At 38.7% G+C, this 27,577-nt stretch overlaps 3 protein-coding genes across 5 annotated transcripts; 2 read left to right on the forward strand and 1 right to left on the reverse strand.

Moving 5' to 3' along the window:
* Positions 1 to 300: 300 nt before the first annotated feature.
* pcmt (protein-L-isoaspartate (D-aspartate) O-methyltransferase) lies at positions 301 to 8,063 on the reverse strand. Of its 2 annotated transcripts, none has more exons than XM_008397312.2 (8): positions 7,759 to 8,063; positions 4,719 to 4,823; positions 4,602 to 4,633; positions 3,053 to 3,157; positions 2,781 to 2,901; positions 1,541 to 1,626; positions 922 to 1,091; positions 301 to 445 (listed from the first exon to the last, which is right to left on the reverse strand). In XM_008397312.2, exons 1-8 carry the CDS (start codon positions 7,937 to 7,939, stop codon positions 433 to 435), a joined length of 813 nt encoding a protein of 270 aa, XP_008395534.1. In that variant the 5' UTR covers positions 7,940 to 8,063; the 3' UTR covers positions 301 to 432. The 2 variants fall into 2 exon arrangements, with proteins under 2 accessions (XP_008395534.1, XP_008395535.1); XM_008397313.2 differs by having other exon boundaries at positions 865 to 1,091.
* A 105-nt stretch (positions 8,064 to 8,168) lies between these two features.
* Positions 8,169 to 12,184, forward strand: nup43 (nucleoporin 43). The gene is made up of 8 exons (XM_008397310.2): positions 8,169 to 8,400; positions 8,742 to 8,864; positions 8,972 to 9,049; positions 9,200 to 9,362; positions 9,750 to 9,885; positions 9,965 to 10,116; positions 10,487 to 10,603; positions 11,827 to 12,184. Exons 1-8 carry the CDS (start codon positions 8,287 to 8,289, stop codon positions 12,054 to 12,056), a joined length of 1,113 nt encoding a protein of 370 aa, XP_008395532.1. The 5' UTR covers positions 8,169 to 8,286; the 3' UTR covers positions 12,057 to 12,184.
* A 1,071-nt stretch (positions 12,185 to 13,255) lies between these two features.
* lats1 (large tumor suppressor kinase 1) lies at positions 13,256 to 27,477 on the forward strand. Of its 2 annotated transcripts, none has more exons than XM_008397309.1 (8): positions 13,256 to 13,448; positions 13,993 to 14,460; positions 14,873 to 14,963; positions 16,491 to 17,806; positions 20,151 to 20,733; positions 22,966 to 23,148; positions 24,439 to 24,545; positions 24,621 to 27,477. In XM_008397309.1, exons 2-8 carry the CDS (start codon positions 14,104 to 14,106, stop codon positions 25,107 to 25,109), a joined length of 3,126 nt encoding a protein of 1,041 aa, XP_008395531.1. In that variant the 5' UTR covers positions 13,256 to 13,448; positions 13,993 to 14,103; the 3' UTR covers positions 25,110 to 27,477. The 2 variants fall into 2 exon arrangements, with proteins under 2 accessions (XP_008395531.1, XP_017157837.1); XM_017302348.1 differs by having other exon boundaries at positions 13,996 to 14,460.
* The last annotated feature ends 100 nt before the right edge of the window (positions 27,478 to 27,577 follow it).

Raw genomic sequence — 27,577 nt, forward strand, 5'->3', positions numbered from 1 at the left:
GCTAGGTGAATTATCTAAAAGTCTCCGGCATTTTCGTTCTGCTTTCCTCGTACATTCAGCTTTGACCCTGCTGACATGTAATGTAAAAACACCTGACTGCAATTAAACAAAAACAAATTAAACCCAGCAGTTAGAATTAAATTACCCAAAAAATGGAGGCCTGGAAATGAAAAAAAAAACAAGAAAGAAAGAAAAATCCCATCTTGAATATTTCTGCATGGAGCTTCAAGCAGTCTTTTCCTTGCAGCCCTTTCAGGGCTGTCAGTGTTATTTCTCCAGTCCCTCTTTAGACTCGAACAAAAAAAAAAAAAAAAAAAAAAAAAAATGAAGCACGTTTTATAATGCTTGAAACAAAATATCAGGGCTTGCTGATGCCATCCGAGTTTTCCCCAGGTTTCAAACTTAAAGGTGGATTATGGATCGTCTTCTTATTCAGAGTTCATCCCTGTGGAAGACAGACCGTGAACGTTAGAGCAGCAACATGRGAGGAAACAYCAACCTGTCATGCAAACCGCAAAGAACCGCATGCAGAACGATCAGATAAAAACAGCAGCCGGTCTGAGGCCACGTCCCACAGAGAAGATGATTCAACCAGCTTTTATTGGGTAGTAGGCAACCAAACCGACTAATCATGCTTTAAGCACCTCCAGCACCGCTCCTGTTACGTAACATTTTGGTTCCAAACAGGAAGAAAAAAAAAGATAAAACCAGATTAGTGGGTGAAGAAAGTGTTAAATAAACAAAAAAAAAAGGGGGGGAAACGTGCAGCTAGTTGGTATGGTATGGAAGAAGCAAAAAATGTCAACAAGCAGCAAAGTGCAGCCCCTTGTGCGCCATTGTCTGCTCCAAGCCACACCATTTCACCTTTGCCACTGTGAGAAGGAGAGAGAGGGAGGAGGGGGAGAAGGAAGTCACTTCCACCTGGACCACTGCTTGTCTCTGTCTGTTAAAGGCACATAAATCACCCCCATCAAGGGCTTCATCTTGGTGCTGCCGTCTTCCATCTTGTCGTATTGCTCCAGCATCTGGTTGCCTCCAGCCGGGCCGACCGGGAGAATCAGTCGCCCGCCGGGTTTTAACTGGTCCAAGAGCTGAAGAGGCGGGAAAGAAGAGCGTCAGTGTGGTTAAAATTATAATGAGAAACCAGTTACAACAAATGTGTAAGGACGAGGAAAAACTAAATATATATTTATGCTTTTATTTTCTATTATGTCAGTTTTGGTCCTCCATACTTTACCACAATAAACTCCAGCAGTATAAAGAAAATGTTTGTTTTAATGTATATATTTTGTTTTTTTCTTTCGTTTGTACAGATGCTGTCATCAAAAAATGTWTATTCATTTTTMTTTTCCTTATACATGCGTTTCTGTCAAGTATATATTTAGTTTTTTYCTCGTTCTTTCGTTTYCTAACAAAAGAACGCGTCGTCAAAATTGGACAAACGGGATAAAATCTCTACTTTAAAACAGCAACGCTGCTTTTTGCTTCTTTTTTTAGAGGCTTTTCATTTCAGCAGGATGACGGACTCAGAATGACTCACAGCTTGGGGGACGGTGGCGGCTGCTGCACCGACATGGATGGCGTCATACGGCGCCTCCTCTGGGTGACCCATCCTCCCGTCGCCCACTGGAAGAAACGCAGCAGGAAGTCAGGACACCAGACTCAGCACAACACCGGCAGCCAGCCGCTGACCACGCCGCACGGTTTTCCTTCCAACAGTCATAAATCATGAATTGGACCAAAAATGTGACTTATTCTTAAAATAATGGTGGAAACATTCAACACAGACAATTAGRGCTGAAAAGATTAATCAAAAATAATCAGCAGCTAATTTAGTAATCGATTAATTGTTAAATTGAGTATACATATATAAAAAAAGGGCATTTTAATGACAAAAAAAAAAAATTCAGGGGAGATTTTGCATTTAAGATAAAAAAAATAAATCCTGCCTGTAAATAAATGCTGACAGTGTGTATTTTCATTCTGACATTCTTAGCTTCATGTGGTTCAAATTGACAAAAAAAAATCTCTCATCACATTCTGCTTTCTAATTATTAATCTGTTAATCCAAAAATTAATCCAGACGTACTGATGTCAGAAAAAGCTGAGCTTTTCAAGTATTGATGTTAGAAGTATTCYTTAGCTTACCATAAATAAAGTAATGGTATATTATAGTAAGTTTTTATTTTCTGATTTAAAAGAGGAATACAATACATTTTCTGCATCTTTTCTAAAAGTGTAAAAAAAAGGGGGAAAAAAAAGGATTGAGTGGTTTGTAGGGATTCTGCAGAATGGGCCAGACTTTTTCCGATTAATCGTCACAATAAATCGATTAATAAGCTTCAACAGGGAATGCAAAAGAAAGAAATGCATTCTTTATCTCAGCTACAGCTACGTTTTCATCCCGTTTCATCAAAATTCATTTTTAAATCAAAATTTTATAAATTCATTAGCAAAATAAAGCAAGTTTATCAAACAATTAATAAAGTTAATTTTTTATGTCTTTTCACTCATCGTATTGTGGCAAACATSACATTTTTTTGTTTGTTGCTGAAATCTGATTTGTCCAAGCACTTGAAACCCRAAGGACCCGGTTGCAGCTGCACTTTCACCCTCCTGCAGAGATGGTGAAAGTGCAGCTGCTGAATTATTCAGAGCTGCAGACTCTGCTGARCAAATCCATCCTGCATCGGTGAAGAGCAAGAGCAGCAGCAGCAACKGTTCGAGCTGCAACATGACGAAATGAACCCAGAACGCGTCTGTCGTCCGCCGTGTCTCACCTATTAGCTTGACTCGGCCTGATGTTATCAAGTTGGGGTCGTCTTTCTTCACGTTGTTTATAGAATCGTCTACCAGCTCTTTGATGTGATCGATTCCTATGACTTTCCCTTTAGGGCCTACCTGGAGAGCACAGAACGGGTTCGGTTCAAACCACTGAAAACCATTTCACACCATTCTACTGTGATTGGTTGGGCTACGAAGCTGCGTGCTAAAAATCAGGAGGCTACCAGAGAGAAATCGCTCGTGTTTACCCGTCCTGTGTGTGGCTCACCATTCGTGCAAAGCAAACGGACAGGATTCCACTGCCGGACCCGACGTCCAGAGCTCTGGCTCCCTCGTGCAGCTGATCGTGTAGGAGCTCTAGTGCATAGGCATGCTGGGAGGACGGAGCGTCCAGGAAGACAAAACAGAAACGGACAGGGGAGGGGTGAGCTTCAGCACGAGACTGACACTAGTTTTCAGCAATATTTAAAACGCCTGACCGGCCGACACCGGTTCTGTCTGACAAGCTGGGAAATGTGGCAGAAGAAAAGGGGAACATTAGAGAGGCAAATYTTTCAGWGTCTAGAAATTYRATACCAATTTTTCTATTCAAACGGTCTAGAGATTCTGTTTAAAGAGGAAAGCMTGGTTTAGGCAAATAAAACATTTATTTCAAATACTATCAGTTTATATTTAAATAAAAGWGGAGTTTGTGTAGYTTAAATGACCAGCATCRGGTTAGCTTAGCTGCCTGGCTTCTTCTTAAATAAAACAAATTATTCAAGATACAACTCTAGAAAACATTAAGACACCACTTATCATGATCAGTTTCTCTAGTTTTACTTTTTATAGGCYTATGTTTGAGTAAAATGAACATTGTTCTTTTATTCTATGACAACATGTCTCTGAAATTACAAGCAAAAATGTAGTTTTTATTAGCAGAAAATGAGAAATGGTCAAAATAACAGAAAAGATGCAAAGAAAACAAGTTTATATTCATTTAAAAACAACAATACTGATGTTTTAAGCCAGGAAGAGTTCAGAAACCAACATTTGGTGGAATAACCAGAATAACTCAGGTCTATGAATCTCTATAGCATCAGTTTCACATGTAAGTTGGGCTGAAACGATCTGATTGTGATGAATTTAGTAATCGAACAATCATCATCTGGAGCATGCAGACTCTAAAACAAGTTCATTTTCTGAAACAACACAGAGCAGAAATTAAGGTAAAACTGTACAAAAATGTACATGGTGCATTTAAAATTAAAAACCTTCTTTATTTGTAAATGTGCTCTATACCTTTAGCTTCACCTGGTTCAAATTCCGTAAATAAAATCTCATATTAAGCAACTCTGACTGTCCAATTATTGATTGGTTAATAATAAAAAAATGAATAATCTGATTAGTGTTACACTGTATTGATGTTTATTTTTAGCTACAGGATCATCCTTTGCTACAAATGATCAAACCTGAAGGAATGAAACTATTGAATTTTAGGCAATAAAATGTTAATTTCTTTAAAAAATGAATTGTGTATTTCCAGTTTTAATATCGTGTAATATTAGCTTAAGTGGCTAAATGAAAAAGCTAAAGATTTCTCGATTAGCCRTCAGCAGAATAATCGACTACTGCATTCCTAAGATGATCAGAATTAAGGAAATCAGGGCCGATTTATTGSTGCACCTCCAAATTTCACCCAAAATAAACACAATGTACCGACACAAGAAACGTCTTCAGCTCTTTTCTGTTTCTATTAGATCATGTGACCTCACAGAACCAGAACCAAGTGTTCAAAGTTGTGGGACAGAGTGTGTGGAAGCACGCAGAGCTCGTACCATGTGCGGGGCGCTGATGGTAGCTTGGTAGCCTTCGGATTGAGAGAGAAGCACAGGATCTGTTAGTTCGTCCCTCAGAAAGCAGAGCGGACAAAGTGACGGCAGGAGAGGACGCACCTATTGACTGCGGCGAGTCCATGTACGGGTTACACCTGGAGTAATGTGCTCTGTCTGAGGACAGCATGACTTCATACACCTTGTCAGATTTAATAATGCCATTTTCTGAGGAAGAGAGAGAGAGTTTGGGTCACTGCATTTTACCGTTGACCAGCTGGACGACACACTGAATTCATCACGGTCAACGACATTCGTTTTGATTTCAGACCTTTTTCAACTAATATAACGAAAATGGAAGAATGATAATGCAAGAACACATTGTCAATAAACTTTCACTGGATTGAAGACGTTTAAATGTCTAAAATGAATAAACAAAACAACAAATAAAATGAATTATGAAGTCTCTGTAAATGTAATTTTCTTTTAAAAAAAAGAACCCAAAGCACCAGACTGAAGACTTTAGTCATCCAGTTTTTGGTAGAAAGACAAAAACGATAAATCATGCAAATTGATTAACGTGATTGATTGATTTATTGCAACAGACAAAACTGACACACTATCAGGACAGTTAAAGATCTTCTATAAATCTCCCTGAGGAGATTTCTGCAGATGACTCTAGAAATATGCCGTTTTTCCTTCACGTTACAGTCRTTCATCACTTGTTCCTGCAGCATCTTGTGCCAGCAGCAGGGAAAGCCAACTGCAGCCAGTTCCTCGCTCTCCTCACCCTCACAGCTACGTGCCGCTTCGGGACACCAATAATCTGCACAAGCTGCTACACCTACGACAGACTGCTCACATCTAAATTGCAAATAAAGCCWCACTTCAAGCTGCTTTTGGCTCATTCTCCATTTCTTTTTATTCATTTAAATCTGTTTTTTTTTTTTTTTGTCAAAACAACGTGAATTCAACACTGACCCACAGCTTTAGGAGCCGTGTTTGACATTCGCTGTGGTAAACCAGCTCAATAAAACGACTCCAGTTTGACAACCACCTTTACTGCCCGGCCCGACCCGGGAACACAGAGAAAGGACATTAGTATGCGCTCTATGTGCGACTTGTTCTAAGGCACATTATGCTAATTCCGGGTTAAATTTCCCCCCGTTTGTGCCTAAATAGGTCAGTGTTCGACAGAAACGAGCACAAATGCCAAGAAAAGTCAAGATAAATAATCATCTTGACTCAGTTACTGGGTTTTTATAAAAGCCAGATGCTGGAGACGCTGCTTTTTATTTACAAAAACAAAAAATGCAAACCAAACTTCCATTTACTGTAAACAGCCAATTACAAATGAAGAACATCAACAACATCTCTTGTCGTTTCTGTCYCGTCGAAACCTGCAGYWAATGGCAAACAGCATGAAGTGCAACAATATCCTGGAGAGAGTGGAATATAAATAGACCTGGTGAGATATTTAATAGTGAACGTAGACTTGCAAACCAAAGTGGGAAGATATCCTGATGTCATTTACGATGCGAGTGTGAAAAACATGTGAGGGAAAAGTTTTGTAGCGACTTTATTATTGACGACTGCAGACCTGATCACAGTGGACTTAGAACTGCAYCTGTCTCCGTTTTATTATGGCTGCAAAAGTAATAAAAGCCGCAGGAGCTTCAACGATTTCTTCCTTTCGGATAAAGCTTATTTTCAGTCCAGTTCTTTCACATTAACTTTTTTAAGTAGCTTAACATAGCACGAAAAAATTACATTTTATTTTGTTTTGTGGAGCATAGAGTTGCAGAAAGTTRTCCATCCCACGTTTGTTGTGACACAGCTGGTTGAAATAAGGTCGTCATACTTTCGCTTGCTTAGAAAAAATGAATGGTAACCTGGAAATTTATTTTCTGTCACAAAAATTATGGAGAATAGTGTAAAAAAAGCAAAAGCTGAAGTTTTCCTCCTATTTTTATTCACGTTTGCAAGTAGAATTTTTTTTAACAACCTGATAGTTAATATTTTCAACTATATGTACAAAAAAAATACAAAAATTATCTGAAACATGGGCACATYCATGTTTACCCAACATAACGTCAGAAATTATCAATAATTKATATTTCAATTTCAAGATTTAATTTAAAAAGAATCAAGCTGGTTCTTGTTGTTTTTTAAATCAAAACAGAAWTTTTTTTATTTATTTTTAAAAGTAAATATATAAAATATAAAGTAAATACATGTTTCGAACATGTTATATTGACATGTTTGAAACATGTAAATCTATCATGTTTATATTATATTTTATAACATAAACATAATATGTCAGCATCATGTCAGCAGAAAAACATGTTTGGCTGAATAACAGAAATATTTTAAGTCAATCGCAGTCATAGATTTTAACCAAAATAAAGACAGAACATTGAGAATATCTCTTGCAGATTAAATTCTGTAAAAAATAAAAAATAAATTATAATTTTTAAAAAGTAATTTATGGTTTATTTTTGATTGCGAAATTAATAAAATGGAGTCAAATGTATGTCTATGCTACAGTCTGGGCGTTAAGACATAAAATTGTGGCGGAAAATTATTGATAAGAAAGAAAAAGTATTCTACATTTATAAAGAAAAATAGCTAAGCTAAGTAGTGATGAGTTGACTCGGTGATAACCAATTGTCTGCCGCAAATTTGGAGAAAAAAAAAACTGCATTTCCCTTTCTTAAATCGTGCACTAGAGACTCGTGTGATATTTACAGCTGTCACTGTCATTCACATGGATGTGCAGTCAAAGATTCAGACATCAGTGAGGGTGGGCAGGGCTGCACAATCCCAAATGACGCACATACGGCTAACGGGCTAAGCTAACGTTTCCCCGAGACTTTAGCTGTGTAAGCTCACACTGCGCAAAAAGAAGGGAATATTTTGATATTTTTGGTTTGTTTTCTTGTCCTGCAAAGACATAGGTGCGAATCTGTTCCACGCGTGAACGTGGTCTGCAGAAAAGGGGTGGGGAGAGAGGTAACCGTAGGTCAACAAACAGCTTAGCAACCAGCTAGCTTAGCTACGCTGATCCCTGYGCTAACCCCAAGCCTCCGAAGTGCAACGATTTACGGCGACCAGTCGGTGACAAGGTGACGGCGCTGCCGCTCCCACATGCATTCGGACTTACTGCGGAGATTGTTAACGAGCTCTGCGTGGCTGGCTCCTCCGGATTTCCACGCCATTATCAAGCAGACTTTGCGGAGTAAGTAGACRGCAGCTGTCAGTGCCGCGCCTGCGCCAACGGTTTTGCCAATGAAGCTGACAACCTCCAAAGGAGACGGCGGAGCGGCGGATACGTCACCGGACATCCAAATGAGTTTTAGCGCCTTTTCAGAGACACGTCCGAACAGAAAACGGCGTCATTTTAGTTAACGATTGATTTATTTGAATGTGCATCAAAAGCAGTGTTGGCTGAGAGGCATTAAAGCCACATTGCTCTGTCACAGTGAGATTTGCTGCAGTCACACAACGGTTTACCACTAGGCGGCGTAAAGCTTCACGAACACATGGGAGGGAAAAAGCTTAGTTTTACGTTTGAACCTCCTGCGCCACCGTAGCTACGTACAAAGCAKCGGGCGCGTACGTAAAGCTAAGCTAACTTCAGTAATTAGAATAATAAAAAGATATTTGTAAGTATTAGAGAGTGTGTGTTTCAATGGAAAGTGCTAAATACGTGTCTCAGAAARTCAGCAAGACGAGATGGCGTCCAGTCTCGTATTCGTCTTTGCAGCAGCCCGATATATTTGCGATTGGATCGTGGGACAACGAGGTTAGCAGCAGTTTTAATGAAGTCAAATTCAACATTAACCATGATTGTTCTTTGTTATTGATTTATATTTGCATTTTGTRTCGATCAAAGTATGTAAGTAAAAGTTGTTGTAAATAGTGGGTTACTTTTCGCTATGTTTTTGTTGGATAAGCGTTGCTGCAAAGTTGCTAGATATAAWTTTTGCTACTGTTGCTAGATGTATATTCATATRTCTTTGGAATTTCTGATATTGTATGAAATCTTTTCTCTATCTTATAACAATATTACAGCACTAAACATTGCTTGGAATATTGTCTTAGCCCTAATTTGTGTTTTTGTTTTGTTTTTTTGTTTTTTTACAGGACAACAAGGTTTCTGTTTGGTCCATTGGGAATCTAGACGGTTCTGGTCTGGAAGATGGATATGAAGGAGACCCGCAGCTCATCTGTGAACATGAGCATGACGGGGATGTTCTTGACCTCCAGGTAAGACACCTGAAAGAAGCATGTTACGATCTTTAAATGGAGGGAGGGGGGGTTCCARATTACTTTCCTGTGAAAAGTTACTTCATTTAACTTCAACTTTCTTCTAGTTTTTGGACCAAGACAGAATCGTCACAGTATCATCTACGGGAGCAGTCAACATCTTCCGCCAGGATCAAATCAGTCAGGTGCTGATAGATTTGCTCACATTTTCAGCAGTGAAACATAATTTGTTGTGTACGTTCTCCAAAGGCTGGACTGTCCTGAGACAGCATGTTGGGTGAACCCTTGCATGAAAGTTGTAACGTCTCTGATGTTGATTTTTTTTATATTTGCAGACGATGTCCATTTGTAAGCASTGGGATAGAGCCCACCGTTACCCGTGTGACAACGCTCCCAGCACTGGAGTCGCCTGCAACAGTCCTGAAATCGTAACGGTCGGTGAGGACGGCAGGATTATTGTGTTCAGAGCCGACCAGGAGTCAGTGGTTCGAGTCATTGGTGAGAAAAACATTAAACTCCTGCATAGGGCTGAGCGTTATCGTTTAAAAATCTCAGATCTTTTTCATACTACATCCAATTTGAATAGATTTTGTTTATTTTTTTCAGAAAAAGAAATTGTAAATGAGAGAAAATGTTTTCAAAAAGTGGCTTTCACTTCAGTCGTCCCTTCTGTTAGTAAAACGACAGAGTTTTAGGACCAGACTATTAGGAGTTTATGGAAACCAAAGGAAAATCTGAATTGTCCAAAAATTTATAAATTTAATGAACCGATTAAAGTCGATTTATCGCCCAGCTCCACTTTCAGTCCCCACGGYCTTTTCTTTTGAAACCCAGTCTTGAGTTAGGAGGAAGCTGCTAATTATTGTGTTGCTCATCCTGTGTTAGAGAATGCAGACAGCAGCACGCTTCATGCTGTGACTTACCTGAGGACAGCAGAGGTTTTGACGGTGAACTCCATCGGCCAGCTGAAGCTGTGGGACTTGAGGCAGCACAGCAACACGCCATCACAGATTCTATCTTTGTAAGATAGTTTACGCACTAACTACGTTTTATTCTACTTTACTTGCTTCTGATTAGACATTTTTCTTTTCCTCAACCAGGTCGAGAGATCGAGTGCCTCTTTACTGCGTTGACAGACATCCGAACCAGCAGCACATCGTGGCGACAGGAGGCCAGGATGGAATGCTCTGCGTCTGGGATGTGAGACAAGGGAACGTGCCCTTCTCTCTCATGGAGGCTCACTCAGCTGAAAGTAGGATTCATTCTCACATTATTTAAACATTTCAAGCACCTGGCATTAAGCTTGCTAGGCATTAGGTTTGACTTACAATCAATTATCTTATAGCAGACGCTTAGGTCTTTGTAATTTGGCCGCTGATGCAAAATAATGTTAAAATTGAATGATGTTTGTTTTTTAAATTCAGCATAATGAAAAATGATGTTATGGAAAGATGGTTGAGTCTCTCTATTCAATAAAAAGTTCAAGTTTTTAAGAAAATGGCCGCTTATCAACTAATCGTTAGTCTATGTATCGAATCAATCAACTTAACTCATTGATGATGACTTGCATCCCTTCTTGACAAATGTTGCTGATGTTTTGTGTCTTTGTTTTTTGCGAGCAGTGTGGGAAGTTCACTTCCACCCTACGAACCCCGATCACCTGTTCACGTGTTCAGAGGATGGATCGCTGCTGCACTGGGAGACTTCCTCCCCGTCCGAGATGCCCTCCTTTTTACAAGGCGAGTATGTTTTAGGATTGTTATACACGRGGCCAGGAATTAGGGCGTATTCTGTGCTTTTGTTTAGATGTAGTGAAAATATAAGATCACCTGCGTATCTTAATATTGCACAAAAACCTGGAGGTAAAAGTTGAACGTGGCTGTTGACCAGAATTTGAATTTTATCAGCGTTGGTGCCGCAGCTATTTATTACGCTGATGATAAATTGGCTGATCAGATTTTACACATTTAATCAAGCCACTTAAGCTTATCTCATCCGATATTAAAAACGCAAATAAGAACAGAACAGAATAAACATTTTATTGCTTGAAATACAGTAACATATCATTCCTTCAGTGAAYGTTTGATTATTTTTAGCATCTGCAGCTAAAAGCGGTTCTAACRTCAACATGTGAACAGCTCAGCGCTTACTGCTCGACTTCGCATCAATATCTGTTTGTTTATTTAATAACTGAGTATTAATTTGAAAGCAAAAGGTGCTTAATAGGAGTATTATTTCTTTATTTTTACAGAATTTGAACCAGGTGAGGCTAGAACTATACCACATGAGGAGTTCTATATAATCAATCAATCAATCAAATTTTATTTGTATAGCACATTTCAGCGGCAAGGCATTTTATTTACACAAATTTACACATCTGTAAATTTATTTACACATCTGTAAATATGTTTTTTAAAACATGTTTACAGATGTTTGTTTTTTATCTTTAATTCAAAATGTACATTTTATATTTTTGTACAGTTTTGGCTTAATTACTGCCCTGCCTGTGATGTTCTTACAGCAAGTGACTTTTTTTAGAGTCTGAATATTAAAATCACCAGACGATTAATTGATTACTAAATTAGCTGGCGATTATTTCAACAATCAATTCTTTACGATCAATACGATTAATTGTTTCAGYTCTAGTCACAACAAGAAGGATAGGATTTTTCACAAAAACAAAGCTGGGAAACTGTTCAGATTAATTCATATATTATTTTATAATGTCTTGTAAATTTCTTAGACAGAAATCAGAATGGACTCTTGTGTGTTCAAGCTTTTCTAARCACCATATTCTTACAACACATTCACTTTCTTAAAGMATGTTTACGCATGTGAAAATAGAGATGCTATTTGACTGGTGAGTTTTACACCGGCTTATATCCGTACTGCAACATCAGCAGTAATCTAGGTCATATTTAAAATCCATGCTGTAAAACGTTGTATTTCTTTTTATCACCAGGCGGCAGGAACAGCAGCACGACGTCCCGCAGCGCCATGGCGCCCGCCGGAGGGATCCAGTCCATCATCAGCGCCTGGCTCTACGGAGACTCCAGTAAATCCCGGCTGGAGACGACGCACATGCTGCCCAGCCAGACGCTGTCTGTGAACAGCTTGGACATGCTCGGCCAGTGTCTGGTCTGTGGGACTGACGGAGAGGCGATTTTTGTAAACAGACAGGTCCCAGTTTAACAGAGCTGTTTGTGTGCGCAAAAAAAAAAAAACATTTCCCTCATTTCAGGCACAACAACAGAGCCTGGAGTTCATTTATTGTCTCTCTGTTATTGTATTTTCATAATAAAAGATGCCAAAACACTGAATGGAGCCTTTTCTTAATTAGTGTGCATGGAAAATTCACATTTGCAGTGATTGATTATTATAAATTAAAGATTTTTGTACACCATTTCAAAAACAAATTTTGTACATATGCATTTAAAAAATGAGTAAATAAAATGACTAACATTATGAATTATCATGACTTTTTTTCTTATCTTTACATCCATGATTGATTTCCATTAAATCATTACTGTCAGTTTGGTTTATTACATTAGTAAAGGTACCAAATACTCCTGTTATTTAAATAATTTGTTTTAACAAGATGCAGGTATAAAGGTGGTGAAAGGATGAGATGTGTGTGGAAAAGTTAGAAAAATAAAATCAAGAATCTGGCTACATTTCTCAAGTTTTACCTTTTAAATCAGCAATTTTTGTTCCTTCTAATTACACAAAAAATTAAGAGCAATTTGTTTATTCTGTTCTTTGCAATTCTGCTGTTTTTATTTAGATTTACCTTTTCACATGTGTTTTCATGTGGTCGGTGGGTGTCAAACTCCAGTCCTCAAGGGCCGCTGACCTGCAGGCTTTAGATGTGCCACAGGTACAAAACACTGGAATGAAATGCCTTAATTACCTCCTTCTTATGTAGATAAACTCTCCAGAGTCTTGCTAATTACCTAATTATTCTATTCAGAGGCAGATCTAAAAGTTGCAGGGCAGTGGCCCTCCAGGCCTGGAGTTTGGCACCTGTGAAATGAATCAGTTCATGGATTTTTCTAATTACATGTTGATGTTGTTTACTTTTATTTATTAAGCCTTTAGTTTGTTTCATTCACTTATTTTATTAATTTTTTTTTTTATCATTTTAGGTATGCATATTTTAGTTGATCTATTTATATTTACATATTCTAATAAAAAAAATTCTAGATTTTATATTTGGATCAAATCATTCTTTGATATTTTTGTGCATTTGCCGTTTTTTGTTAATCAAATATTAATCGTTTTTATTTAACTAAAATGAATCTTAATTATCTTGCTTTAGGTTTTATCGAGTAAACAACAACAACGTTAGCGGAACTTTATTTTGAAAACCGGAAGCACTCTGTGGGGTTTGTATTTAGCCTTGAAGCTTGTACTTGTCATTCAGATATCAGGAATTTTAACACGACTAGGAACCAGCCAGCGGGGCACAACAAGGACGTTTAGAGTTAGAACCACGTCCCTCACACAGAGGAACCACCGGAACCACTGCTGGGAGCTGAAATAGGAACAGGTGCTTAGAAAAGCGGCAGCTACAGACAGACAGCGGTAAGTTGCTTGACGGGAGCTAACTGTTAAAAGTTCCGAGCTAGCAGGCTAACCTGTTGTATAGAGGCTAATGGACGCCTTTTCCACTCACAGGCCGTGCTGTTAGATTTCACACCGAGTTCAACTCATAATTTTAGTCACCGACAGGTGGTTAGTATGTTATTTGAACTATTTAGATATTTGTGACAACCATTATTGGCATAAAAGTTTTCCGACGGCTGAGAGTTGACGTTAAAGTCGCGTAAAGTTAGCGTGCGATGCTAACAAAGCTAATCAATTAGAAGGGGTCTTGGATCTTTAAAGAAAACTATTTATCTGAAAGGAGTTTTGTTAAATTTAAGAAAATTAATATACCTTAAATTGTGGTTTATAGATCCCAACTCAAAACAACAGTTTTTATTTGTTTTTACAGCGTAATATTTGCGTTCTGGTAAATGTTTATTTGTGTTGATTGCTCCTCTGTGTCTCATTTTGACCAACCTGTTTGGCAGCATTACATGCATGCTTGCTTATCTTACATGCATTTGATATTGGATGTTTTCAGCAGCAACATGCAGATGTGAAGACAGACATCAGAAACCCTGATCTTCATCTCTGCGGTGGACAGGTGGACGTCTTCTTCATCCCTTTTCATCGTTCATATAAATGCTTGTACATGAGGAGAGCGGAGAAGCCCGAAGGACACAGACAGATGCGACCCAAAACGTTCCCTGCCAGCAACTACAGTGGTAACAGCCAGCAGATGCTGCAGGAAATACGGAACAGCCTGCGAAACCTGACCAAGCCCTCCGACCCTCCTAAAGTAGACCCTGCTGGACAAGCAAAGATGCTCCCTGAAGATCAGAGGCACCAGGGGCGCTCCAGCACCCCAAAACATTCCTACCACAAAGCGCTACAGGAGATCCGCAAGTCTTTGGTGCCTTTTGAAGTGACTGGTTCACAGAGTAATGATTCTACCACTTCTGGCCCTGATCTCAACAAGCTGGAACAACCAACTGCTGGGTTTGAGGAGGTAAGATATCCCTCACAAATGCATAATCTTATAAAGATTTGTGAGCGTTTCATTCTGTTCATACCTTTGTAATTGACGAGAATGACTTGGTACACTGTGTGTAGAGGGAATTATTTTGAAAATGTCAGGTATGCAATGTGAAGTGACAAGTTTGTACAGTTACGAGTACAAAAGAAGTTTTACATCTGACAATCACCTTTTGGTTTGCACGATATCCAAGTATGTAGAGACTCAAAGTGCATTGCAGATGTAGTAAAGCAAGAAAAGTTTGTTTAAAGCTTATAATAATGGTTAAACAACCTAAGTCAATATCACACTTTTGAATGTAACAGTAAAAACAACAGACTCTGAGCATGATCGCTTGTTTGAATTGATTTTCTAAACTAAGTTATGTTTATTTCGGCCTTCCTAGGGCAACAGCAGCCGTCGCGTGATTTACCAGGACTCGATGAGGGAGCAGATGGCTGCTGCCAACACCAACTCTACAGGCCTGAAAGCTCCAGGTATTACATCAGATCCACTGGGAACAGTGCAGGTTTTCATTTCTTTTATTTTTTACCCATACCTCCTTTTGATCCGGTGTCCATATTTAGGACAGCTGCTTAAAAAAGACAATACAACCGGTCACAGAGTATGGAGTAACACCACGGTCTTTAGTGCTGTGCTTTCACTAACGAGTAAAAAGAAAAAAACAGATGCATTTATTTTGGTATCTATTGGTGTTTTCCATGTTTTTAAAAGTTACACATTTAAAAAAAATCTAACTTTTAAAATGTATAAACGGGACTATAACATACAAATATAAAACCTGGATGAAAGCAGAACAAATTGCAACGACATTTTAGGGAGCAATGCCTCCAACTTTTGTGAAGAAGTCTGTTTGGTTGCGAAGTCTGAACTGGTGCTGAAACGATTAATCGGATTAATCACGATGAATTCATGATTAATCATTAAATGTAGTTAAAAACAGTCAGAGCAGTAATTAAGCCCAAACTCTATAATAAGAATATACATTTTACATTTAAGAAAGAAAAAAAACTTTCTGTAAATATATTCTACCTAGAACTCCTCCAGTGGCATTTTTAGCTTCACCTGGATCAAATTCAGTTAAAAAAAATCTTCTATTAAGCAAATTTTGGAATCCAATAATTAATTGATTAATCAAAGCGTAGTAATCAGATCATCCATTCACTGCATTCATGTTAAATCACGCAGGAAGGACTGAGCTTTTTGCAAGTTGATGATAAAATGGGCTGCACAGTGGCGCAGTTGGTAGAGCTGTTGCCTTGCAGCAAGAAGGTTCTGGGTTCGATTCCCGGCCCCGGTCTTTCTGCATGGAGTTTGCATGTTCTCCCTGTGCATGGTGGGTTTTCTCCGGGTACTCCGGTTTCCTCCCACAGTCCAAAAACATGACTGTTAGGTTAATTGGCCTCTCCAAATTGCCCCTAGGTGTGAGTGTGTGTGCATGGTTGTGTGTCCTGTGTGTCTCTGTGTTGCCCTGCGACAGACTGGCGACCTGTCCAGGGTGACCCCGCCTCTCGCCCGAAACGTTGGCTGGAGATAGGCACCAGCACCCCTCCCGACCCCACTGAGAGAAAAAGGGTGCAAGAAAATGGATGGATGAAATGGATGATAAAATTATTTTTTTAGCTGCATCCTCTGCTACAAAGAATTAGAGTAAAGAAATGCTGATAATTAACTTTAGGCTACAAAATGTTGGTTTTCTTATTTCAAAAATGTTATTATATGTTTCCTTCAAAGTATTTGTAATATTAAACTGAAAAGGCTTGAGTAGATTCATAAATAATCTGTAGAATGTGCCAAATATATTATTTAATTAATCGATTAGTTATCAGAACAATCATCATAATAATAATCGCCAGAATAACCGATTAATTGTCAGAATGATTGATAGTTTCAGCCCTACAGATGATGTTACCCAGGAAGAGTGAATGAAATCCACCAGTGTGCTGAAGGCTACAGAAACTGGATCATTTTTATCTCTGTAAACGTTTTGTGTTTGTGTGCAGGTCCGTCTCACATGCAGCAGGCTGTGCTGCGGAGACCAAGTTGGAAAGGATCCAAGGAGTCCCTCGCTCCTCGAATGGGTCCCCTGGTGGTGGACGGCATGATGTACCGCTCTGACAGCCCTGGACCGCCTCCCGTTTACCCACAGGGCCACTCTGCTAGCAACCAGAGGGTGAACCCTCCGCTGCCCCCTCAGGTGCGGAGTGTCACGCCCCCTCCGAACCGCAACAGCATGCCTCCCACGTCATCCTGGGAAAGTAACCCATCCACCAAGCGGTACTCTGGAAATCTGGACTACCTCCCTCCGCGGATGTCTCCGGTCCCCCAGGGCCCCCGGCCGGACATGTATCCAAACCCGGCGGTTCAGAATCAGCGCTCTGCACCCCATAAATTCACCTTTCCTCCCACCTGGACTCAAAATGGCTCCGCTCAGCCGGACTACATGCAGGGAGGCAACCGTCAGCCTCCGCCGCCTTACTCCGTAAACAGCCGACAGGGTTCCAACGAGCCCCAGCCTGCTTCGTCTCCTTCGTACCTAAACGGAGGAAATGTCCCTCAGTCCATGCTGGTTCCCAACCGGAACAGCCACAACCTCGACATGTACAACCTGGCTCCTCCTCAGACGTGGTCGCAGCCTCCTCTGGCGTCCAGTCAGCCGCACTCTGCGTCCGTCACCAACATCAACCAGGACTTGTCGCCGTCGTGGCAGCACAACATCCCGGCTCGCTCCAACTCCTTCAACAATCGACCCACTCATTCGTCCAGCTCCCAGCCATCTGCGACCACCGTCACCGCCATCACGCAGACACCCATCCTGCAGCCGGTGAAAAGCATGCGCGTGCCGAAACCCGAGATGCACACCGCCGTCGCTCCAACGCATCCACAGCGGATACAGCAGGTTGCACCGTCGCCTCCTGCGCCTGCATATCCCGACCCGCAACCTGCGGTTTCTCAAGCGCCTGTCGGCGGGGAACCCCCCAACTATCAGGGTCCGCCGCCACCGTATCCCAAACACCTCCTCCCTTCGCCCGCCCCTCCGGCGTACAGTGCAGGCAGAGACGAGGCCACCGACGAGAGCAGCAGCGAGAAGGGGTCAGAAAGCAGCGAAAGCTCGGCCGCAGCCGAAAAGAAGATCACTACGTCGCCCGTCCCGGTCCGCCGCAACAGAGACGAGGAGCGGAGAGGAGAATCGGGAAGAATCAGCCTGTACTCCCCTCAAGCCTTCAAGTTCTTCATGGAGCAGCATGTAGAGAACATCCTGAAGAACCACCAGATGAGGATCCGCAGGAGGAAGCAGCTGGAGAGCGAGATGCAAAGGGTAAGAAGAATAAATTAAATATTTTTCTACTTTAAGCTTTTTTTCAAACCTTTTGTCCACTTTTCAGGGTGCGTACTGTTGCTTGAAATCCATGAAAATGCATTTATAAAATTATTAGAGTATGGCTGTTAGATATTTGGCACCATTGTTGTTTTATTCTTTATTGTTATTGGAAATGATTTTCCTGGCCTGTTTCCCAGTTTTATTCTCAAAATTATGGCTTAAAATATGTTGTAGTGTCTTTGCAAAAGGTAGAAATTTTAAATCCATCAGAAAAAGGAATGATTTACAAGATTATACTAAGGCTGAAACGATTAATCGTGATTAATCGATTGTTGAAATGATTGTCTGTGCTCTTTTCAGGCTTTGTACAGATGTTTGAAAATCTTAAAAGTTTGAAATTCAATTAGGTGTTTTCAAGGTTTGGAAAGTGCTTGATATTTAAACGGCACAGTTTTGTTTTTAACTGCAGTTGAAACCAGATATTTTAAATAAGGCTGAAAAGATTAATCGTGATGAATTGATTATTGAAATAATCGTCAACTAATTTAGTAATCAATTAATCGTTAACTGGACAGGCTCAAATAAGGGCTATTTGTGGAAATACCATATTTGTATGAGTAATTAAACTCAAACTTTACAAAATGTTCAAACATATTTTATATGCTAAAGTTATGAAAATTTGGGATTTTTAAAAATTAAATTAGCGTTTTGTTCTCAGACCAGTCAAGTGTGTGAGGCATTTCAAAACATAAAACCTGCTACAGTTTTAGTTCACCTTGTCCCTGCTATGCAGAGTACTGCCACAAGACATTAATAAGTAATATATTTTAGTTAATTTGTGCTGTTTTTAACTCCATGTGGTGCTGGAAACGTTTGAAAACTTACCGTGAAGAATGCTTGAATTTTCCTGAGAAATTGTGCGAACCCCGTCTTTTCTTAGCTTTCTTTCTCTTCTCTCTCTCTCCCTCCCTCCTTGCTGTCATTAACAGCTGATCTAAAAGGTAAACGTATCTTTGCTGTCCTGTATGTGAACACATCACTTATTCAGCAAGGTGTGTAATATCTGTGTGTTTACTGGAAGCATGGTGGCTCTTGTGCACGCATGACATCACACATCTCATCAACTGTGATGCTTGAATATTTACATTTTGGGTCAGAATGAGTAAAATACAGTTGATTTAAATAATTTCAGCTGTATTTTTAATGTATTTATTGGTTATTTGCACCAGTAAAATGCAGCAATCTGGCCTTTTCTGGTTGATACTGATCAACAATGTTCTTTGAGGTTTGACCTTTTTATTACTGACGTTTTAAGGACTGTAATCATCCAAAATGAGGAAAAAAATGAACTGCAGCAAGTTCAACAAAATGTTTTTGGTAAACTCAGAAAAATGCATGCTGTTGGTAGATGATGCTTTTATTAAACCACTGACAAAAAAAATCAGATTTTTGAATGTTTGATCTGCAGATCAGGGAAACATTAACTAATTGAGTCTCTAGTTTTAGGGCTAAAAATAACATTTCCAATTTTTTCACACCAGATCCGATTTCAGATTTTAGTCAATTGTTGTTTTTTTTTCCCCTTTTGTGAGTTGGACGACAGAGTATTAGGGCCAGGTTACAATGACTTCTGTTTAATTTATAAGAATGTAGTCATAATAGTAGCAGAGTAAACATGCAATTTCAGCAGAAGAACATCTTAAAATTACAAGAAATGTCAGTTTAATCAGACAAAACTAATAGTTATAAAGGTTTAATGCGAGTTGCTCAGTTTCTGTTTCATTTCTTTGAAACTTGAGCTTCTGAAAACAATTTGTTCCTGACATGTTAAAAGATGAAGTATTTTCTTATTTGTAAAACCAACAAAAAAAGTATAACTTCACAAGATGCTCAGCATTTATCATTTTATTTTTTGTTTCAGATTTGTTATAAAATGACTTAATTCTCCTAATATTATGACTAGTAATACTGTCGGGTTTTTTTTAGCATTATTTTTGCTTTATTGTAAGACTTTATTGTTTTACTGCAACTGTATTATTGTAATATTATGACGTAATTCTCACAATTAAAAAATTGTAACCTGGCCCTAATATTCGTAAAATAAACAAGATGGCCGCCCTCTGCATGCTGACATCACTCCAAAGTATAGAAACCCAAATATCCAGATTTTTCAAAAACCTGACAAACTGCCCAGCTCTGGCTAATATATATATATATATATTAATATATTTGAATATAATATTTTATTTTTTTGATGCTGTTTTGCGTCTAACAAAATAACCCATTCAAAGTATTTTTCAGTTCCAAATCTTCGTCAGATTTTAACGAGTTTGTGTCTTAGGTGGGTTTGAGCTCAGAAGCCCAGGAGCAGATGCGAATGATGCTCTCTCAGAAGGAGTCCAACTACATCCGCCTAAAGCGAGCCAAAATGGACAAGTCCATGTTCAAACGGATCAAGACGCTCGGCATCGGCGCCTTCGGAGAAGTGTCCCTGGCGAGGAAGGAGGACACGGGGGCGCTGTACGCCATGAAGACTCTCCGCAAGAAGGACGTGCTGCTGAGGAACCAGGTGGCTCACGTAAAGGCCGAGCGGGACATCCTGGCCGAAGCCGACAACGAGTGGGTGGTGCGTCTCTACTACTCCTTCCAAGACAAGGACAACTTGTACTTTGTCATGGAGTACATTCCCGGCGGGGACATGATGAGCCTCCTCATCCGGCTCGGCATCTTCAAGGAGGAGCTGGCTCAGTTTTACATCGCGGAGCTCACCTGCGCTTTGGAGAGCGTCCATAAGATGGGCTTCATCCACAGAGACATCAAGCCTGACAACATTCTCATAGACGGAGACGGACACATAAAGCTGACGGACTTTGGGCTCTGCACCGGTTTCCGCTGGACACACGACTCCAAGTATTACCAGAGCGGTGGGTAACATTCCTCTTCACCTGATTTTAAATCCATAAAGACCAGTATATTAATCAGCATTTATAAAATTAATAGTTGATGGTTGAGGGATATTTGGCGTTATAGTTTCTATTACCCTTTAAAAAAGCCTGCTCAGTTATTAGAAGTGCAATAACCTGGCTTTTCATGTCAGTTTTCCCAGTTTTTCTTCTCAGAACTATAATATAAATTATGCTGCAGTGCACTTATTAAAGGCAGAAATTTTAAATCCATCAGAAAAGGGAAGGATTTATAAGATCGTACCAAGGCTGAAACGATTAATTGGACGATTAATTGATTAATTGGATTACTCAAATAGACTTTTTAGGGTTGGTTCAGGTGCTTGAAATCCTGAAAACACCAAATTGCTTGATGTTCAAACTGCACAGTTTTGTAATTAAACTCCAACCTAATACTTGATTAAAGGCCTAAATTACAGTAGAAACCAAATATTTTAATTGGAACAGAAAAGATTAATTGTGACTGATCGATTATTGAAATAATTGACAACTAATTTAGTGTTTTACGGTTTGTACTGGTTATTGAAATCCTTAAAAATGCTTGAATTTAAATTTGGTGTTTTCAAGGTTCAGAAAGTTCTTGATATTCAAACTGCAACATTTTGTAATAAAGTGCAACGTTTGATTTTAAGTGGAAACCAAATATTTTAATTGGGCCTGAAACGATTAATCGTAATTAATAGATTATTGAAATAATTTTCAACTAATTTAGTAAATAATTAATCGTTAACTGGAGTGTACAGACTCAGAAAAAGGCCATTTACTGAAAAAATATTCAGAGCAGTAAAGCCTAAACTGTACAAAATAAATATCCATTTTGCACTTATAAATGCAAAATATGTATAAAAAGAAAACCTTTATCTGTAAATGTGTTTTATCCAGAACTACTCCAGTGCTGTAGTTTTAACTTCGCCTGGTTCAAATTCATTATAGGAATTATACAATAGACAATAGAATGTTTATTTTCTTATTTTGAAAAGGAATTTCATTATTTATTTGCATCATTTAATGTATTTATAATATCATATACAAAAGACAAAGTGGTTAAATGCAAAAAAAAGTAGAATTTTATCTGATTAATAGTTATTTGAGGTGTAGATTGTACCAATTTATGCATCAAATCATTAACCATTAATTTTAGTCGGGTACATTAAACTCAAACGTATCAAAGTGCATATTTTTGGTCGATGTATTTATTAAGTTTTTTTTAATTTATGAGCTTTAAATGGAGGAAAAAGTCACCAAATTGAAGATCCAGTTTAATTCATGTTTACACCTATAAATAATGCAAAACATAAAAAAAATAAACAATTTTCATAAATCTGTGCTTAAGGAACAAATTAACTCCATTTTATTTCTGCTTGTAGGTATTTAAAATACAAAGAAAATATAAAACCTTTGCAGAAAACGAGATGTTTCTTTGAGTGGAAAATTTGTGATAAATGAAAAAACTGTATCCAAGTTTTCAACTCTGACGGAAACTAGATCTAAAGTAAAATAATTTGCATTTATAGCATCGTTATGTTATGCAAAATCTATTTGTTTTATTTAAAAAGTCCTGTTAGTGTTTGTGAGGGTAAAAGTGGCTCCAGTGTAAAGCACTGTGACTGGAAAAGATCTTTAGAAATTCAGTTCAATTACCATTTATCAGGAGAGCATTTTGGTTCTCTGCAGTAGGGTATAAAATAATATTTTATAAGAAGAAGAAAGAAAATAGTCTTGGAAAATGTTATATTTATGTTGCATTATATATTTGCATTCCTTTCTGTGCTGTTAACAAAAACAAAATAGTAACATAAACCAAGATTTCATTATTACAAAAAGTAAAACTATTTTTACAATGCATTAAAGTCTTTAGGTATCTCTTTGATTTGTTTTTTTTTTTATTTTAAATAAAGTATCTTTAGAATCAATATTGCCGCCAACAATCACCATCTGTTTTTCTGCAAGTAAAACGGATATAAAAAATAATCTGAAAATTTCTATAATTTGTTGCTTTAGAAATTAAACAGATACTTATCTTTCTTTAAAATTCTGCAAAATACAGTTGGGTGGATATTATTATATTGACCTGAACGTCTGATTAATTGCATTAAACAAGTACAACATTTTTCTTGCTTGTTTAGTTAATGGTACATGCCAGAAATTCTCTTAACCAATAAAAAGACAGCAGGATGTGTGACCTCTCTGTAGGGGATCATGTGAGGCAGGACAGCATGGACTTCAGTAAGGATTGGGAAGATCCAGCCAACTGTCGCTGCTCCAACCGACTGAAGCCCCTGGAGAGGAGAAAGGCCCGGCAGCACCAGCGCTGCTTGGCCCACTCGCTGGTGGGAACGCCAAACTACATTGCTCCAGAAGTTCTTCTTCGAACAGGTACTGACTAGAATATTACACAGCAATTAACTTACAATTAATTGTCGATTAAGTGTTTATTAGATTAAAATTGCCTCCTGTAGATAAACGTACAATGGCCATTTAGACCTTCTTTTAGTGTTGTAGTTTGACTTCCATCCAGCAGAGGGCGCCGCTGGTGATTCTTAAGCCGGAGCCGTTGATTCAGAAACTATAATGGCGGCGGGACTCCGGAAGGGAGAAGAGAAACGGTCGAAACGGAATCCGTTGTGTGATACAAAATGTACTTTATGCGGTTCTGATTTGAAATATAATCACCGGATGATGTCCTGAAGTTTCACCTTGTAGCGCTCATTCAGACGAGCTGCGTGACGCAGCAGCTTGTAACGTCTGCTTAGACCTTTTTTAGTGTCGTTTTTTTGGCCGCCATCTAGCCGTTGATAAACAAATATGGCGGCGGGAATCCAGAACGGAAAAGAGAAACGGAGTTTGTTGTGGGATGTAAAATGTACTTGCTGCGGCTCTATTTTGAAATATAAATACTCGTCAGGCTCTTTAAGTTTCACCTCATTCAGACAATCTGCGTGACGGATTAGCGTCAACTATTTAGTCAAAAATGACTGACGGAGAAGTGATGGGGATAAAAATTGGAACATGATAGAAAATACATGACGCCAAGAAGCACGGTTGACTTAGGACTTTATGGAGCGAAGTATGCTAATCTGAGTGTTTCACACATTTTATTTCTTTACCGTCTTTTATTTTTCCTTTCATCAACTAAAGAGGTTTCTGTTTTGTTGTATTTAAAACTATCCAAGATTAATAATGTGAGAACATCAATATTTTGCCGCACTTTGTCACACTAATCATAATGCACAATTAGTTCACAAATTTTCCATAATAGTGGTCAAAACATTGCTAATTCCCACCTGCAGGTGGCGATATTTTACTTCTATCCCACTGCTGCTTCAGCTTTACTTGTCAAGCTATTGTTTGTCAGTGTGGAGAGTAAAAAGTCCCACTTACTGTCATAAAAAGTACAAATATTTTTACATGTCTTAGTTCATTTCTACAAAATCATTTATTTAGTGATTTTGATTGCAAAACAATCACAAAAATAATCAACGTGAAAAGAATTTCAATACAATTTAATTTTGTATGCAGACAGCTATCTATTATTGTAACAGTTTGAGTTTTATCAATACATTCTGCCTTTGAGAACATTCATAATCTTGACATGGCCCAAAATGAAAATGAGTGAGAAATCCCTGCATTAATCAGTAACTTGCATGTGACTGATATCTGCTGCAGGATACACCCAGCTGTGTGACTGGTGGAGTGTTGGTGTCATCCTGTATGAAATGGTTGTGGGACAGCCTCCGTTCCTGGCCAACACGCCGCTGGAGACGCAGATGAAGGTATGCCAGTGCTGCTGCGCAGCGTCCTGCAGCCGCAGGGCTTGATGTCTCTAATGTCTGTGTTGTTGACACCAGGTGATAACCTGGAAGAGCACGCTGCACATCCCTCCTCACTGCAAGCTCAGCCCGGAGGCGTCAGACCTCATCGTCAAGCTGTGCCGCGGCCCAGAGGACCGCCTGGGCAAGAACGGCGCCGACGAAATCAAAGCTCACCCTTTCTTCAAGAGCGTCAACTTCTCCAGCGACCTCAGGCAGCAGGCGGCGCCGTACATACCCACCATCGCTCACCCGACGGACACGTCCAACTTCGACCCGGTGGAGCCAGAAAAGCTGCGCAAGAGCGACGACGAGAGCAACCACAACGACACGCTGAACGGTTGGTTCCGCAACGGGAAGCACCCCGAACACGCCTTTTACGAGTTCACCTTCCGCCGCTTCTTCGACGACAACGGCCACCCCTACAGCTGCCCCAAGCCCATCGAGTCCGAGGGCAGCGAAGAGGACGAGGCGGAGCTGGACGACGCCGAGCAGGACAAACCTGGCCGAGACCTGGTGTATGTGTAGTCACTGGTCGCATGCTACGGAGACACGGGGACATTTTTTATTTCTTTTGCATTCCCTCGCGTTAAATTTGCAAACACACCTTGTTTTTCCTCATAAGGCGTATTTGACAGTCCGTGTATCCACTGTAAAAAAAAAAAAAAGCACAATTTTGCTATTACAGCCTTTCCATTTAATAAGACATGGAATTAAAATCATGAGTCATCAAAAAACAGAATTCCTACATGGAAATAAAACATAGGAGAAAGACGTTCAGTATTCATGATGCCACATTAACTGACTGCATATATTATTACAAGGGAATGCAAAAGAAAAAATGTTCCCCATGTCCTCCAGGGGGCGCAGTAGTATACAGACTCTTAGTAGTAGTTGTGTGTGAGAAAGGGGGGATATGCCAGATGAAGCATTTTAAACCTTGAACATAGGAAGAATATTTTTGTCGGATCGTATCAGAATATGATCGTAAAACCAGATTTAAACGTTAAAACGGAACTGACCTGGAGTCAGTTTATTGAAAACTGCTGACCTTATTCCCTGAGGGTATCACTGAGATCAAATAAAAACTAAACTAAACTGTTATTTTTACCGTTTTATCCACAAGAGCACTAACTAATTAAACACTGTGTGCAGCTTATTGACCTAAATCCTGATTACTAGGATCACAAAACCTTAGAAAGATTCACCAAGAAATCAGCTGTTGATGATTTTCAGATTTATGACTCTGACCGAGACGTGCTTCATAATAGTGAGAGAGAGCAAGACTCTCAGCAGATAACAGGAAGGCTAAACAGAGTATTGCTCCGTTTTATTTTTCTAAGTGTTTAACTTGCAGTTAGGACATTTATCACAATAATTTGTTGTATTTATTCACATAAAGCACTGCAAAACAGAGCACTATAAATGTATTTAATCTTATTTCCTTATTTTATTGATGCTCTTATGAAACCATGACGGGAACAAATGGTAAACGTCACAATCACAACCATACCAGGTTCTTAACATTTGTAAGGATCAGTCAGTTTGTCGTCATAATGATTTGTTGAAACTATGTTTACAGATTAATGTTAGAATAATTTCCCCACCTCTGGCACAAAAAGATACAGATCTGTTTTATTAAGGGAAAACATACATTTTAGTCATTTCTAATAGAAATGGTTAAACAGTTTATCATATATTAAAACAGTAAAATCACCTCTGTTCCTAGTAAAGTGACAATATTTTCTCCAATAACCCTAAAAATCAATATCAGAGAATGAGAAATTTGTGACTTTTGCAAATAATTTTGTAGTTTAAAAGTGATTATTTATTTCTCTTATGCCAGTGAGGAGTAATTGATGTCATTCCTAAAGATTTAAACTCAGATCTTTAGGTCCTCAGTCTTGTTGCTTAATCCAGATTTTAATTTGTCACAATTTCTCTAAAGAAAAAAGCATTTTAAGCCTGTTTGTGCACATCAATAGTAAATTACTGTTACAGAATCAGATCTGCCTGCATGCAAAACTAACGGCATCAATTAGTAATTCCATTTTTAATGTAAATATTTTGAAGTTTCGACCAGGGTGACAACTTATCGCAACCCCCCAGTAAAGCCTTAATTTATTGACGCTAGTGTAGATGCTGCTCAAGTCTATTTTTTTTAAGTCTTAATTTATATTGTAGTTTATTGCGAAGGGGATTGTAGAATTGTGGTTGGTATAATTCACAGGGAAAATCACTCTAATTAGTATTCATTGCTGTGCCTTTTTGAGTTACTTTTCACCACATATTAAGACTGGCATTTAAAATGAGTAGCTGTAGCTGATTGTACTGCAGTAGGTTTGTTTTATTTTTCTAATTTATCTAAAATGTATTTATAAATTAAGTTGTACACCATGGATGTAAATATGTTCTCTTCCCTTTAAGCTGATTTTTTTTCCTCCCCTCTTTTTGGGCAGGCCCTCTTCTGTTAATATGTACTTTATTTCTGGCACTAATTTACAGAACGCTGTTTTAAAGTTTGTTTTAGGTTTCATGCTCACATCTCAACCAAAGCACTAAATAAGGGTTTATTTTTTTCTTCTTTTTACCAACTTCAGAAAGTAACAGTAATGACTTTTTTATTTTATTATACTTGAGCACTTAATTACTGCAATCTTTGGTCTGAAGTTTTACTTTAGTTTAAAAAAAAAAAAAAAGAAACACTAAAGTTACCTTATATTTTGTTTTTCTGCCCCGCTGTATTTTTTCTGTGTAGGAAAGAATATCTGAATGTAGTTTATTGATTTAATAATGACCGTCATTCTGCACTGGTTTTAATTGAGAGAATTTTATTTTTGTGTACATTTTTGCTCAGAGGTTTGGGAAGAGGGTAATAATAAAAAAATAATTTTCATACTTGGCTTTCTCATTGAACTGAGTGAAAGATGTTTGAACTGTTATGATTTGTACAGTTTTAAAACTGAAAATCAAATACAAAAATTAAGAAAAGTGAT

Source organism: Poecilia reticulata, linkage group LG21 (genome assembly GCF_000633615.1).
Source record: "Poecilia reticulata strain Guanapo linkage group LG21, Guppy_female_1.0+MT, whole genome shotgun sequence".
Taxonomy (NCBI): Eukaryota; Metazoa; Chordata; class Actinopteri; order Cyprinodontiformes; family Poeciliidae; genus Poecilia; species Poecilia reticulata.

What these genes read in the sequence shown, in the direction of transcription:
- lats1 (XM_008397309.1), top strand. Translation starts at nt 14,104, where the DNA reads ATGAGGAGAGCGGAGAAGCCCGAAGGACACAGACAGATGCGACCCAAA. An exon ending in TGGAGAGCGAGATGCAAAGG is followed by an intron (nt 17,807 to 20,150) that starts GTAAGAAGAATA and finishes TTTGTGTCTTAG; the next exon opens with GTGGGTTTGAGCTCAGAAGC. An exon ending in CTCCAAGTATTACCAGAGCG is followed by an intron (nt 20,734 to 22,965) that starts GTGGGTAACATT and finishes ACCTCTCTGTAG; the next exon opens with GGGATCATGTGAGGCAGGAC.